General features: G+C 39.5%; 1 protein-coding gene across 1 annotated transcript in view; it reads left to right on the top strand.

Annotated features, from left to right (window-relative positions):
• The window catches only part of Dhc98D (Dynein heavy chain at 89D), an 83,393-nt gene that overhangs the window by 1,803 nt on the left and 67,479 nt on the right, over positions 1-14,111 (top strand). Inside the window, exons 4-9 of the mRNA XM_034979551.2 lie at positions 183-374; positions 1,395-1,575; positions 2,442-2,588; positions 3,172-3,264; positions 3,352-3,542; positions 4,002-4,200. Coding sequence (XP_034835442.2) covers positions 183-374; positions 1,395-1,575; positions 2,442-2,588; positions 3,172-3,264; positions 3,352-3,542; positions 4,002-4,200 — 1,003 coding nt within the window. The remainder of the gene's footprint in view (positions 1-182; positions 375-1,394; positions 1,576-2,441; positions 2,589-3,171; positions 3,265-3,351; positions 3,543-4,001; positions 4,201-14,111) is intronic.

Here is a 14,111-nt window from a genome sequence, read left to right as displayed (position 1 = left end):
GATCGGAACTGTATGACAATGCAAAATTTAGTCACTTTTGTCATTCAATTTATTAGTTTGTTTGTTTGTCTTTCGGTACAAAGTTTGTATTCGATTCAAACTAAGTAACTTCGCAATGAGCTAGAGCCTTGAAATAAATATAAATTTGAAGTATACAATAATAGTTATGTTTCCTAATGTAGGATTAAGAATATGCGTACTGAAAAATACGATTCTGAACCGCCACCAAAAGTTACAAGACCAAGTTCTCCGACATTATCACTGGTTATTGCATCCGAAACAGAAGTACCGATCTTGGATAGTGTTAAAGAGAAGAAACCAGCAGCATCTGAAGTTATAGAGGACATAAAAAATCTTGTTGGAATAGTTGAATGGTAAATGCTAAAAATATTTAATTGAATTAAAAACAATCTTTATTGCTTGATACTATGACAAAGAATAAAACATACATTTATACTACGATCTAGCCTAATTTATAACTAATTAGCTGACACGCCCCGGTTTCGCTCGGGTGGAGTTTAGAAAATTGAGGGGGAGGTTGAATTAAATTTTTCTCTCCGTAGGAACCATCTTCGTACTTCAAGGAATATTATAAAAAAAGAATTAGCGAAATCGGTTCAGCTGTTCTCGAGATTTGCGATGAGCAACACATTTAGTGATTCATTTTTATATTATAGATAAGTAGGTAGTTTAAGTTTATCCTAAGCTGATAAATTATTCTTTTAAACTATGAAATTGTCTATTGACGCTACTCAGTCTTTCTTGATTAGAGATACACTTTGTTCACGTGTTCTATCAAAATGTGCATAATCATTTTCCTGATTCACCCTTATAAGCACAGAGAAGCTATAATATCATTAAAGCATCAGAACTGAAACGTCGGAAGCTTACCAAACTTCAACACAAGTTTAATATCCGACGTGCGAGTATCTAGCGCGGAACATATCGCACAACTTTCCGCATTATCTGACATGTCACTTCTACGAGCCGTCTCTATAAAGCATTTTCCCGCGACTTTGTCCGCGTGGACTAAGTTTCAAACTTCTTTTTTGCCCTCTTAGGGGTTGAATTTTCAAAAATTCTTTCTTAGCGGAGGCCTACGTTATAATAGCTATCTGCATGCCAAATTTCAGCCCGATCCGTCTAGTAAGTTAAGCTGTGCGTTGATAGATCAGTCAGTCAGTCAGTCAGTCAGTCACCTTTTCCTTTTACATATTTAGACTACTCGTAGTTTTTGCTTGATGCTTTACCCACATAAAATTCTTAAAAAAACACGGACTTCGGATAAATGTGGGTTAAATGTTAAGAAGTTACCTCCCCATTCTCCTCCCTCCCCCCTGTGAACAAAAAAGTGGTGTGTTTTCTGAGTCTTATCTACATAATATTATTTCTAGGACAATACAGCATATGGAGGGTGAAATTCAGCTCCCAATGCCAAATATACCCGCGCTTTTGGAAGATCAAGAGGAGGGCCACGTACAGTTTGTAGACAGTGCGCTTACCGCGCAGCTGGAAGAGGCGGTCATGATGTGGCAGACGCATATTGACGCTACGATATCTGCTTGTTTGAGTAAAGTAGGTGTTTATTCAGAGTCACTCAGCTGGCTATAAAGATATGCTTAGAGTTTATCTACTTATCAAATTTATTAAAGTTTAAAGGGGTGCCACGACACTAAGTCTGCGGGCCAGGTAGGAACGGGTGAATCCTGCGCGGCCAGGCGGCCAGCGTGTAGAACAAACTCTTAATCATCATCATCATCAACCAATAGACGTCCACTGCTGGACATAGGTCTCTTGTAGGGACTTCCACACGCCACGGTCTTGCGCCGCCGCTTGGATCCAGCGGCTCCCTGCGACTCGTCTGATGTCGTTTGTCCACCTAGTGGGGGGTCTTCCAACACTGCGTCTTCCGGTGCGAGGTCGCCATTCTAGCACCTTGGGACCCTAACGTCTATCGGTTGTACGAACTATGTGCCCTACCCATTGCCACTTCAGCTTCGCAACCCGTTGAAGCCGGACAACTCCCGAACAAGCCGGATTCCGAAACTCTTAATATTTATAAGCAGTTGGAAGGAAGACGCGCGGACGCGTCCTAATCGAGAACGGGTGCCGAGCGGCATGGAAAGTATGGCATCGCGCCTGCTGCACCCGTTCCCACCTGGGCCGCAGACTTAGTGTCTGGCAATGCCTGCCGTGATTTCTAATTCCATTTCGAAGAAAATATAATAAAAATTACACTTTATACATAAAGATTTTTTACACTTTTGTTACCTGTTATCTCCCAAGGCCACCATGATCCAAACTTCATAGTCTCTGATCCTTCCCCCTGTTTTGGGGACAATACGCAGATAAACTTTCAGCTTATATTAAAATAAACGAAAGTGTATCCCTCGCGGGATTTTAGTCCATAATGTTATTCGTTAAAAAACTTTTTTTAACAGACTCGTGCAGGCAATGGCCCCGTTGCAGAATATAAGTACTGGCGTGAAAGGGATGCTGAAATATCGCTGCTTGTTGAGCAGTTGAAGCAACCGATGGTAGTAAAAATATTGTCTCTGCTCGAGAAAGGATCTTCAACTTACTTAATGGTAAGCTCTGACTAGCTAACCAGACCCGGCTTTGCTCAAGTGGAGTTTTGAAAATCGGCGTGAGGGTGGAATTTCTGAAAAGCCTGACAGCCTGATATAAATATTATCCATCCCGGCTGTACTCACGAATCTAGTCGACGTTAGCCCGACTCACAGCCGCGGCGCGTGCGCGAACTGACTCTCTTGAAAAAGGACCCCGGATGAGTTCGAAACTAGTCGGGCTAACGTCGACTAGACACGTGAGTACAGCCGGGATAGATATTATTTATAATGGAAAACTTGAAAAATGACAGACTTTCATCACATATTATTTTAATCTTTCAAATTTTACACTTTTTAACGAGCACTTTTTATAGAAGGCAGTCTAACTGACAAAATTAAAATTTTTCAAAATGCGAATTTTTCAACAATGCGGAAATGCCATTTCACTCGAAATTGGCTTAGTTAAATAAACATTAGAATGGAAATTCAAAGAGTTCCCACGGGGTATCTAAAAATCAAAATCCACGCGGTAAAGTCGCGGGCATCATCTAGTTCTGTATATAAGTAAGTACTTATAATAATGTTTTGTTACAAATTTCAGGGCTTTCAACACTACAAAGATAGACTTATGGAACAATACAATTTGGCTGGAGATAACCTCAAATTTTTATCGACCCTGATGCGTTTCTTTACCGTAAGAACTATCATACTTAGCAATCTTTTTGGACTCTTAAAACAGTGCTCTTTATGATCTAAATCTTAAATTATAATATGACTTTAGGTACTAGAAGATGATTCACCTCTTCAACAAGTAATAGACATGTTACCGGAATTAGTTGAGAGTATTTACATGATGTGGGTCCTATCTAAAGGTTATCGCACGGATGAAACGATGATCCCTCTGCTTGGAAGAATATCTTGGGCTTTGTGCGATAAATTGGAGAGATTTCTCAATGTGCACAAATTATTTGAGTAAGATTTAATTTATTCTTTGAAATAATTCTGCCTCAGAGTTTCTCTAATTCAAAGCAAGGTAAATAGATCACTACGGTTATGTTCCAACACCCATTACTCATTTTATAACATGTAGATATAAGTAATTTTTTTTTACCGATTCAAATAAAATTGGTTTCAGACTAAAACTAGTAATATTCTAATGGATTAATAGGAGCTTTGCGTGTTCTATCGCCTTTATAATGAGTAGTGCTCTGAAGAGCTTTTTGACCTCATTCCACCCCCCTTTTTCTACAACCGCATCGCGCACCACCGTACGCAATTTCACCCTCACCGCCTGGGTGTCTGGCGCACTTCGACCGTTCTTTGTGCCAGATCCTTCTTTCCATGCACATGCAAACTGTGGAACCAACTCCCATCGGCGGTGTTCCCACTAGATTCCAACCAATTTTATTTGAATAGCTATAAAAATTTCAGTCAATCAAACGAAGAGATCCTTACACTAGCACGTTCAGGTCAGAAGATAATGGAAATGTGGCACATGTTATATAAAGAGACCCGACGTAATATCGAGATGAGTGGAAAAGGTGCGCGCTGGGAATTTGACCAGCCCTTTCTATTCACACGCACTGATTATATCGGCACTGTCGCTAGAGACCTTGGAGACATAGTTCAGGTAGCAAATAATAAAGTTTATGATCAACCAGGTTTAATGTCGCTTTTACGATATCGCTTTATACAATTTTAAGTAGTTTTAGTATAAGCAAAAACCAAAACACGTGTCGAATATCTTTACATAAACAATTATACAAAATTTCAAATATATTTAATGAAAACTTACGAAGTTATAAGCTTGTGTTGAGTCGTTGTCCTCGCAAAAACATAGTCACCCCAAGCGAGCGGCTGTGAGCGAACGGGACGGCTGGCGTCGCGTCGATCGAGCGCGCTACCGCTTGCACGGCTTAAATCAGCTGATGCGTGCGGTCATTCAACTAGGTGTCCAAACTTTTAGGATTTTAAAGTAATTTTTGGTCAATTAACAACAACTATATTTTGCTAACCAAACTATACTTTAAGGTTTTGCTTATAGGTACTAATACTAAAACTAACGTTGTGTATTGTTGAGAAAGTATCTAATTGGTTAACTAACATAACAGCTATTGTGCCTTCAAAAATAACACTAATGAGATGGTCACTCATAAATCACCAAATTTATTACCGTGTGATACACGATTCTATGGCGTTCTCAAAACTAAGGCAATAAATCTAAAACAAAGAAAGAAAAATAAAAAGGCGACCATAAATTTTAAATACAGCAAAAACAAATTATCGAGAGTAGAGAGTGCGTTTGTTAATAAAGACGTCAAGAAATGCGTGAGTTATTTTAAAATTTCTGGCTAAACACGGCAAAAAACTAATACTAAATGGCAACCATATGTCTAGGGACAAATAACAGGCGACAAGTATCTGCGAACAAATGTGGACAGATTTTTGGAGGTGGGGCCTGGAACGCAATTTTGTTTTCGGCCAATAGGGTAATTTTGTGCGCAAGAGGAGACCAATCAGAGAACCGTACTCCCCTGTCTGTTTTTGGTTTTCAGAGAACTGTGGGCGTGACGAAACACGACCACGGGGACCTTTAGGGAGAACTGGAAAAAGAACGGAGGGCAGTCAAGGCAGGATTTCGGCTCGGGTCGGAAGTACAAATCCCAGCGCGAACCTCGCGACCTCGTCCATTCGAGATATTTTGAGCTTCCTTTGCAAAATTGGAGTGTAGATTAAAATTATAGTATAGTGTATTGTTAAAATTTGTCCTGAGAAATAAGATAAGGTTATAGAGACAGTGTGTTCGAGCCAGCGGCGGTTTAATGGTGAAGTACCCAGATTATTGTATTTAGTGTAAATTTTGAAAGTAGTTCCACAACTTTTAAGCTTATAAAATTGATTAGCCGGTATACCTAGAAGAAATAGATCTAGAAAATAATCTAGAAGACCAATATCATGCTAGACGTAGGCAATGGTCTCAACCCTGGGCTTGGATGGAGTGGACCACGGGTTTAGCGTGTGAAAATTTCATATTATACCTAATCACCGCATTGTGTATGCATAGTCGCGAGAAGTGGGGGCGCATTGTGAACCTCGCGAGTAGGTTTAAATTAGAAAGAATATACCGAAAGTGGTTTTAACCGGACAAGTTGTGTAACTAGGTTCAGATGTATTTAGAATAAATACTTGTGCTAGATTATGTATATAACCGTGTGTACAGTGTGTCTTTAACTCTAATTCGTTTTTAGGAATAAAATTTAAGAAATCTCTCTTAAATTTTATGACATATTATGTGTGTAATTGATTGTGAAATAAACTGCGCGGCCGTAAGGGTTTTTAAAGTTTAAATGTTCGTTTTTCCCTTCTAAATAGATTGGCCTAGGAAGCGAACATTTGGCGGGTTTTAAATGTAACAAACACATTTAAAATTCCGTCTAAATCACAATACCAGTTTCTTTTTTTTCTAAAAATACTCAACTGTGAGAGTAAATAAAACAACTTATTTACCAGAAATAAAAGCATTTGAGTATAAATATCATCTTTTATTTATCACGTCTAGATACCTTCTATAGACATTTAATAATGGAGCTCAAATTCATTTTAGAGGTAAACGATCGAACTGTGTGTGTTCAAAAATGCCGTAGATACATGGTTCCATGTGTCGGACTCCAATATTAAATCTCTCATATTACCTATATCACGACTCTTACTATTAAGTAAAGTTTAGGCTAGTTCCTTTTTTTTCAGCAGTACACCGAATTCACAATATTAGCTCTTATCTAATAGTAAATAAGAAATAGAATAAAATTGACAGACTAACGCAGTCAGATGGGACGACCCTTGCCAAAATACACATTGACTGGGTAGGCAAAATTGCACTAATAATTTGGATAATGTGGTGTGTTTTGAACTATCAGCTACCACGATACCATCACCATCATCATGAGCAACCCTCGCCGGCTCACTACTGAGCGCGGGCTCCATAGAGAACTCTCAGGTTGCGGTTTACCTCACGATGCTTTCTTTCTACGACGAACCAAGTGATATTTAATTAAGTTGAATACATACAACTACGAAAGGCTAAAGGTATTTGTCGAGTTCGAGCCATCGAACTTCGAGTAGATGGCAGACGTTTTAACATTTAGGATATCACGACGTATAAACAGTATGCTGTGAAGGGGAACGAGCATCTTCGGGTAACGGGACAATGGGTAAACAATAGAGCAGGTACAGACCTTTTTTTTTTCTTGTGTCTTTTCTTTTGCACCGAACTTCGGGGCAAATGTGGCTGGCGAACTGTGTGACACACGAGGCATTATTTTGGAAGTAATTAATTTGATACGTCCGACGTATAAAAGTCTGGTTTTCCCCAGACTAAAGGCACACGGTTGATTCTGGCGGCATCCGGCGGTGACGAATCGGGCACACACGTACATGCCATGTCTTATCCGGCTGGACTACCCGAACGATAGGTTGGCCAACCTATTACATAACTGAACAAATATATACATATATACAAATGCCATGGTACTGAGGCTAGCTTCCGAGCTCATAAAAATAACCTTGCTCCCATACAAGGCAATTGAACGCTTCGTAGCGAAAAGGGTAGTCAGCCGAGGCCTCGATAACAATGGATAAAGGCTAGTTTCTAGCGTAGGGATTTCCCCTGCCTTAAGACTCGTCAGTCGGTTTAAAGTGATGGCCCAATCTGGCTAAATACACATGCCAACTGATTTTCCTCACTACCAGGTCGTTCTAAACTAGGTGATCTCTCTCCCAAAGGGACATTTTGAGAAGTCAAATGACTCAAAATAGTAGAATTAATTGGAATAAGCTTCATGAGCAAACTCGCGAAAACCTGGTAGAAGGTCAAGATGTCCATGTGTCCGCCCAACGTAATGTGCCTGGCAGATTAAATTTGCCACACGTGAGAGAACATGTTATTCCAAATGCCAACAGTGTCCTAAGTTCAGCCTAGCTATTTTGTTAAATTTCCTCTCTATATAGCCGATCATTGAAAGAAGCAGAGACGATCACCGTACCATCACAGAATTTTGATGCCGAGCGACCAGAATCTATGTATGTATTCGAATTAACGATATGACTAGATTATAGAAAAAAAAAAAAAAAAGAACACAACGTAGGAAGTCGTGATTGGGTATATGAGAGCAAAATCTTATAAACAAATAAAAAGAGGTTGAAGGACACACTGTGCATGTTATTATGTTTATATGTTGTACATTTACATTTATTTTAGGTATAAGAAGGAGCAGAAATAAGCTGTATGTCTTATAAATGTACAATTTACAGGTTTTCAGAAGATACTGCAGAGAATCGAGCTATTATTCCTTGCTTATTTCTTAGGCTTAAAATTTCTTCAAACCTAGAGAATTCATATAATAGAAACACATCTCAGACATATGATTGCAAATTAGTATTAATAATATAGAAATTTTAAAAATACGGCTTCGCGTCTTACGAAAGGTATTCAAATATAATTTAAGTTGGCACTTGAGTAGGTAGAACGAAAAGGGACGAATTGAAAAAAAAAAAAAAGATGCCTGCAGGTAGAAAAACACGTAGAACAAAGCAAGTGGGTACGCGGCAGAGCGAAGCTAGCCCAATAGAATCGAGCGAGCAAACGTCGACCTTAGGGAATACTACATTAGAGTTGATTTTGAAAAAAATCACCGAATTCGAAACGAAATTACAACAGCTGAGTTCGAACGCAGGCCAAAACGAAAACGCGAGTGTTTCGTCACATCAGACAATAGGAGTAAGTGAAAGCGGAAAATCTGATAGACAAGGGGTTAGTCTAGACACCGCGAGCACAAGTACAGCGTTTGCTGAAACCCGAAACTTGTTTGTAGTACAACCGTCGGTTACCAAACCAAATTTTGACGGAAAGCCATTCACTAATCCCATCACCTTTTTAAAACGATTAAAAAATATATAAAGGCAGTAAACGGGGCAGATCGGGAGATTGATATCGCGCTAGGTTGCATTTCGGGGAATGCACGAAAGGTTATGGAACTATACTCGAAAGAGTGGACTTCATTCGCTGATTTTGAAACCGATTTTAGGCGGAACTATTGGACCGAACAAATCCAAGAATCTGTTAGATATAGGTTGATAAATGCAGTATACTCGAGCGATTCAGGTATGACGATGTCTGAGCATTTCGCTGAGCAGGCAGAATCGATGCAATCATTAACCATTGCTTTTAGCGAGCGCGATTTGGTAAATTCCATTATGCGTCATTATGCTATAGACATACAACGTCTATGGTTTACTAGAACTGAAGTAGTTAGCATTATGAACGGGGCAAAGTTCCTCAGAGACATAGAACAAAATATTGTTGAAAAACCTAGGGGGGTTATGAGAGGTGGTATGAATAGTAATTATAGAGGTGGTAGGCGATACAATGAACCGCCATCGAGGCGTCCTATCGTAGCGACAATGTCGACAAACAATTGGAGGACTAGGGGAAATTCGACCAGGGGTCGGGGTTACCGTCGATTTATTTCTAGGGCAAATTTTAACAGGCCCACGGTATCCGAAACTAAGCAGGTCAGACCGGCTATCACATTCGTGAAAGAGGGCGAAGACTCTGCTGAGTCTAAGAAAGTGGGGGAGGGACCGTCAAAAAACTAGGTCACCCCACACAAAATAGGTCGAATCAATCAATATTGTGTAGAACGGGGGCCAGTGAGACCTCAGAACACGAAAGAGTAGGTGTGGTCTATAAGATCTTAATTAAGAGTGGATGGAAACCGGGACAGAGTCTAGGGATAGGTGAAGGAGGCCTTAAGCGTTTATTGAGAGGCGGCCCCGATAATGACGAACAAAATTGCCAATTGGAAATTAGTAGCATAGGAGTCTTATTGGAAAACCAGTTTGAGAATATAGCAGAATGTAGCGAGGTAGGCATGTCGTGCGAGGCGTGTACGAAAAGACAATTGAACGTGTATACAATGTTTCATGAACTAGATGAACAAATCGACGTAGGTATTGACTATTCTTTACCTAAATTACCAGAAGTGTGTGTGAGGTTGTACGGAAGGAGTATGAGTGCTCTTATAGATACGGGAAGCCAGATTAGTGGAATAACTAGGGAATTGTACGATTCTATTGTGAGAGAAAATAAGAAACTACCAGAAATCGCTATTCCAGCAATCCAAATACAGGGGGCGTTCGGATCTCGAAGTGAGAGTACAAATCGGTTGGTACTAATAGAGTTTCAGTTAGGTAGTACCTTAGTTGAAGCACCTGTACTAATTATGCGACGTTTACCTAGGTCATTGATACTGGGATATGACTGGCTAGAACGGGTGAAAGGGATTGTGAACTGTAATGGTGAGCGCACATTGACTATAGAACATATGGGAGTTAGATCTTGTGTCAGATTGAATTCCGATTGCGAAATCGAAAGGTTGGGGGGAGAGACGAATGCGGCTACGATTAACTTGATATTAAATCAAGACTCCGGGACTGTGGAACAGAGTGTAGCGAGTAGAGAATTAGAAAGTGAGGAAATTACGGAATTCCAATTGGAAAAATCGAACTTAAGTAATGAACATAGGAAATTCTTATTGTCTGTGTTAAACAAATATCGTAAAGTGTTTACGAAAGGGTTAGGCTTGACTAACAAATATGAACATGTTATTGAGTTAGTAGACGAAACACCTTTTGTGAAGCATAGCTATCCGGTACCTTTGTCATATAGGGAACAAGTTAAAGACGAATTAAATGAATTAGAAAAGCTAGGCGTGATCAGACAGGAGGCAACACCATACTGTAGCCCTCTCACGTTCACGAAAAAACGAGATGAATCTATTCAAATCATCATTAGGACGGTTAGTACGGGAGCGATGGGATGAAATAGGTAGTTATCAAAGACGGGATAAAACCGCTAGTGAGATAATTAGACGCATGCAAATAACGGACACGTCTGAATCTAAATACTACGTGCTTAAGGGAGAGATTCTGTATAAAACAGACATAAGAAAGGATACGTTAAGATTATATGTCCCCGAGGACTTACAAAAAGATTTGATCGTTAGCATACATGAAGAATTAGGTCATTTCGGACGATACAAAGTCTATGCACTGATGAAACGTCGGTACTATTTCTCGAATATGTCTCGTATAATAGGTCGGGTCGTAAGGTCGTGCGAGGCATGCCAAAAGTCGAAACATGTTTTAGAAACTCATACGGGGCCGATTAAATCGGTAATAGCAGAGGAAATAGGAGAACGAGTCTTTTGCGACATTTATGGACCTTTACCAGCGGGAAGGTTTGGTTTTAAATACATATTCGTCATACAAGATGCTTATAGTAAGTTGATCAGGTTATACCCACTACGCCAGGCTAGTGGGAAAGCTACATTAACCTGTGTTAAAAAGTTTCATAGGCAGGTCGCGATTAGAACATTATGCTCGGACAGAGGCGCGAACTTTACTTCGAAGGTGTTCGAGTCAGGTATCCGTCAACTAGGTATCGAATTAACACATACATCTGTTAGGAATCCGCGACCAAATTCGACGGAAAGAGTGAATAAAGAGCTAGGGAGGTTATTCAGGACGTATTGCGATAAATCACACCGTTCGTGGGTAGATCTGCTAGTGGATATAGAAGATTGCTACAACCAGGTAGTACATACTACGACTGGATATTCACCAAATGAGTTAGTATGTGGGAAACGGACCCAGTTATCAACTGACTTTAACGTTGAAGTAGCGACAGGGTCGGACTTGCAAGGGGAGACGTTGGATCAGATTCGACAACATGCGCGACAGAACATAGCTAGGGCGGCCGAACGTAGAGAATTTCATTATAACAAGAACCATAAGTTAATACAGTTCGAAGTAGGCGATTTGGTGAAACTTAAGACTTTTGCAAAGTCAGATGCGGATAAAAAGCTGACAAGGAAATTTATGCGGCTATATGAAGGGCCTTACATAATAGGGGCAGTCCCGTACAATAATGTATATACATTAGTTGACGTTCATTCTGATAAGATCAGAGGTAACTACAATGCCATACACTTGTTTCGCTATTATGTAAACAACTAGAAGGAAGGTAACTTTAGAGTATAGAAAAGAAGCGAAGAATGTTGGCGCCGCGGTCATAAAACGATTAGTTCGAAGTACTCTAACAAAAGGAAATACCCGAGTTGAATAGGTTATTGTCTTGCCTGGGAATATGATGGCTAAGCGTGGGAAATTTAGGATTAGCGTGTGAATATTGTAAAGGAAATAGATTTTTGAAACAACTAATGTTTGATGCAAGGACATAGAGGTTTATTACGTGTATTAAAAAATCGATTTGGGGGCGTGTGAGATGGTCACTCATAAATCACCAAATTTATTACCGTGTGATACACGATTCTATGGCGTTCTCAAAACTAAGGCAATAAATCTAAAACAAAGAAAGAAAAATAAAAAGGCGACCATAAATTTTAAATACAGCAAAAACAAATTATCGAGAGTAGAGAGTGCGTTTGTTAATAAAGACGTCAAGAAATGCGTGAGTTATTTTAAAATTTCTGGCTAAACACGGCAAAAAACTAATACTAAATGGCAACCATATGTCTAGGGACAAATAACAGGCGACAAGTATCTGCGAACAAATGTGGACAGATTTTTGGAGGTGGGGCCTGGAACGCAATTTTGTTTTCGGCCAATAGGGTAATTTTGTGCGCAAGAGGAGACCAATCAGAGAACCGTACTCCCCTGTCTGTTTTTGGTTTTCAGAGAACTGTGGGCGTGACGAAACACGACCACGGGGACCTTTAGGGAGAACTGGAAAAAGAACGGAGGGCAGTCAAGGCAGGATTTCGGCTCGGGTCGGAAGTACAAATCCCAGCGCGAACCTCGCGACCTCGTCCATTCGAGATATTTTGAGCTTCCTTTGCAAAATTGGAGTGTAGATTAAAATTATAGTATAGTGTATTGTTAAAATTTGTCCTGAGAAATAAGATAAGGTTATAGAGACAGTGTGTTCGAGCCAGCGGCGGTTTAATGGTGAAGTACCCAGATTATTGTATTTAGTGTAAATTTTGAAAGTAGTTCCACAACTTTTAAGCTTATAAAATTGATTAGCCGGTATACCTAGAAGAAATAGATCTAGAAAATAATCTAGAAGACCAATATCATGCTAGACGTAGGCAATGGTCTCAACCCTGGGCTTGGATGGAGTGGACCACGGGTTTAGCGTGTGAAAATTTCATATTATACCTAATCACCGCATTGTGTATGCATAGTCGCGAGAAGTGGGGGCGCATTGTGAACCTCGCGAGTAGGTTTAAATTAGAAAGAATATACCGAAAGTGGTTTTAACCGGACAAGTTGTGTAACTAGGTTCAGATGTATTTAGAATAAATACTTGTGCTAGATTATGTATATAACCGTGTGTACAGTGTGTCTTTAACTCTAATTCGTTTTTAGGAATAAAATTTAAGAAATCTCTCTTAAATTTTATGACATATTATGTGTGTAATTGATTGTGAAATAAACTGCGCGGCCGTAAGGGTTTTTAAAGTTTAAATGTTCGTTTTTTCCCTTCTAAATAGATTGGCCTAGGAAGCGAACATTTGGCGGGTTTTAAATGTAACAAACACATTTAAAATTCCGTCTAAATCACAATACCAGTTTCTTTTTTTTCTAAAAATACTCAACTGTGAGAGTAAATAAAACAACTTATTTACCAGAAATAAAAGCATTTGAGTATAAATATCATCTTTTATTTATCACGTCTAGATACCTTCTATAGACATTTAATAATGGAGCTCAAATTCATTTTAGAGGTAAACGATCGAACTGTGTGTGTTCAAAAATGCCGTAGATACATGGTTCCATGTGTCGGACTCCAATATTAAATCTCTCATATTACCTATATCACGACTCTTACTATTAAGTAAAGTTTAGGCTAGTTCCTTTTTTTTCAGCAGTACACCGAATTCACAATATTAGCTCTTATCTAATAGTAAATAAGAAATAGAATAAAATTGACAGACTAACGCAGTCAGATGGGACGACCCTTGCCAAAATACACATTGACTGGGTAGGCAAAATTGCACTAATAATTTGGATAATGTGGTGTGTTTTGAACTATCAGCTACCACGATACCATCACCATCATCATGAGCAACCCTCGCCGGCTCACTACTGAGCGCGGGCTCCATAGAGAACTCTCAGGTTGCGGTTTACCTCACGATGCTTTCTTTCTACGACGAACCAAGTGATATTTAATTAAGTTGAATACATACAACTACGAAAGGCTAAAGGTATTTGTCGAGTTCGAGCCATCGAACTTCGAGTAGATGGCAGACGTTTTAACATTTAGGATATCACGACGTATAAACAGTATGCTGTGAAGGGGAACGAGCATCTTCGGGTAACGGGACAATGGGTAAACAATAGAGCAGGTACAGACCTTTTTTTTTTCTTGTGTCTTTTCTTTTGCACCGAACTTCGGGGCAAATGTGGCTGGCGAACTGTGTGACACACGAGGCATTATTTTGGAAGTAATTAATTTGA

The sequence above is a fragment of the Maniola hyperantus genome, chromosome 20 (genome assembly GCF_902806685.2).
Source record: "Maniola hyperantus chromosome 20, iAphHyp1.2, whole genome shotgun sequence".
Lineage (NCBI taxonomy): Eukaryota > Metazoa > Arthropoda > Insecta > Lepidoptera > Nymphalidae > Maniola > Maniola hyperantus.
This window is presented reverse-complemented; position numbering and strand designations above follow the sequence as displayed.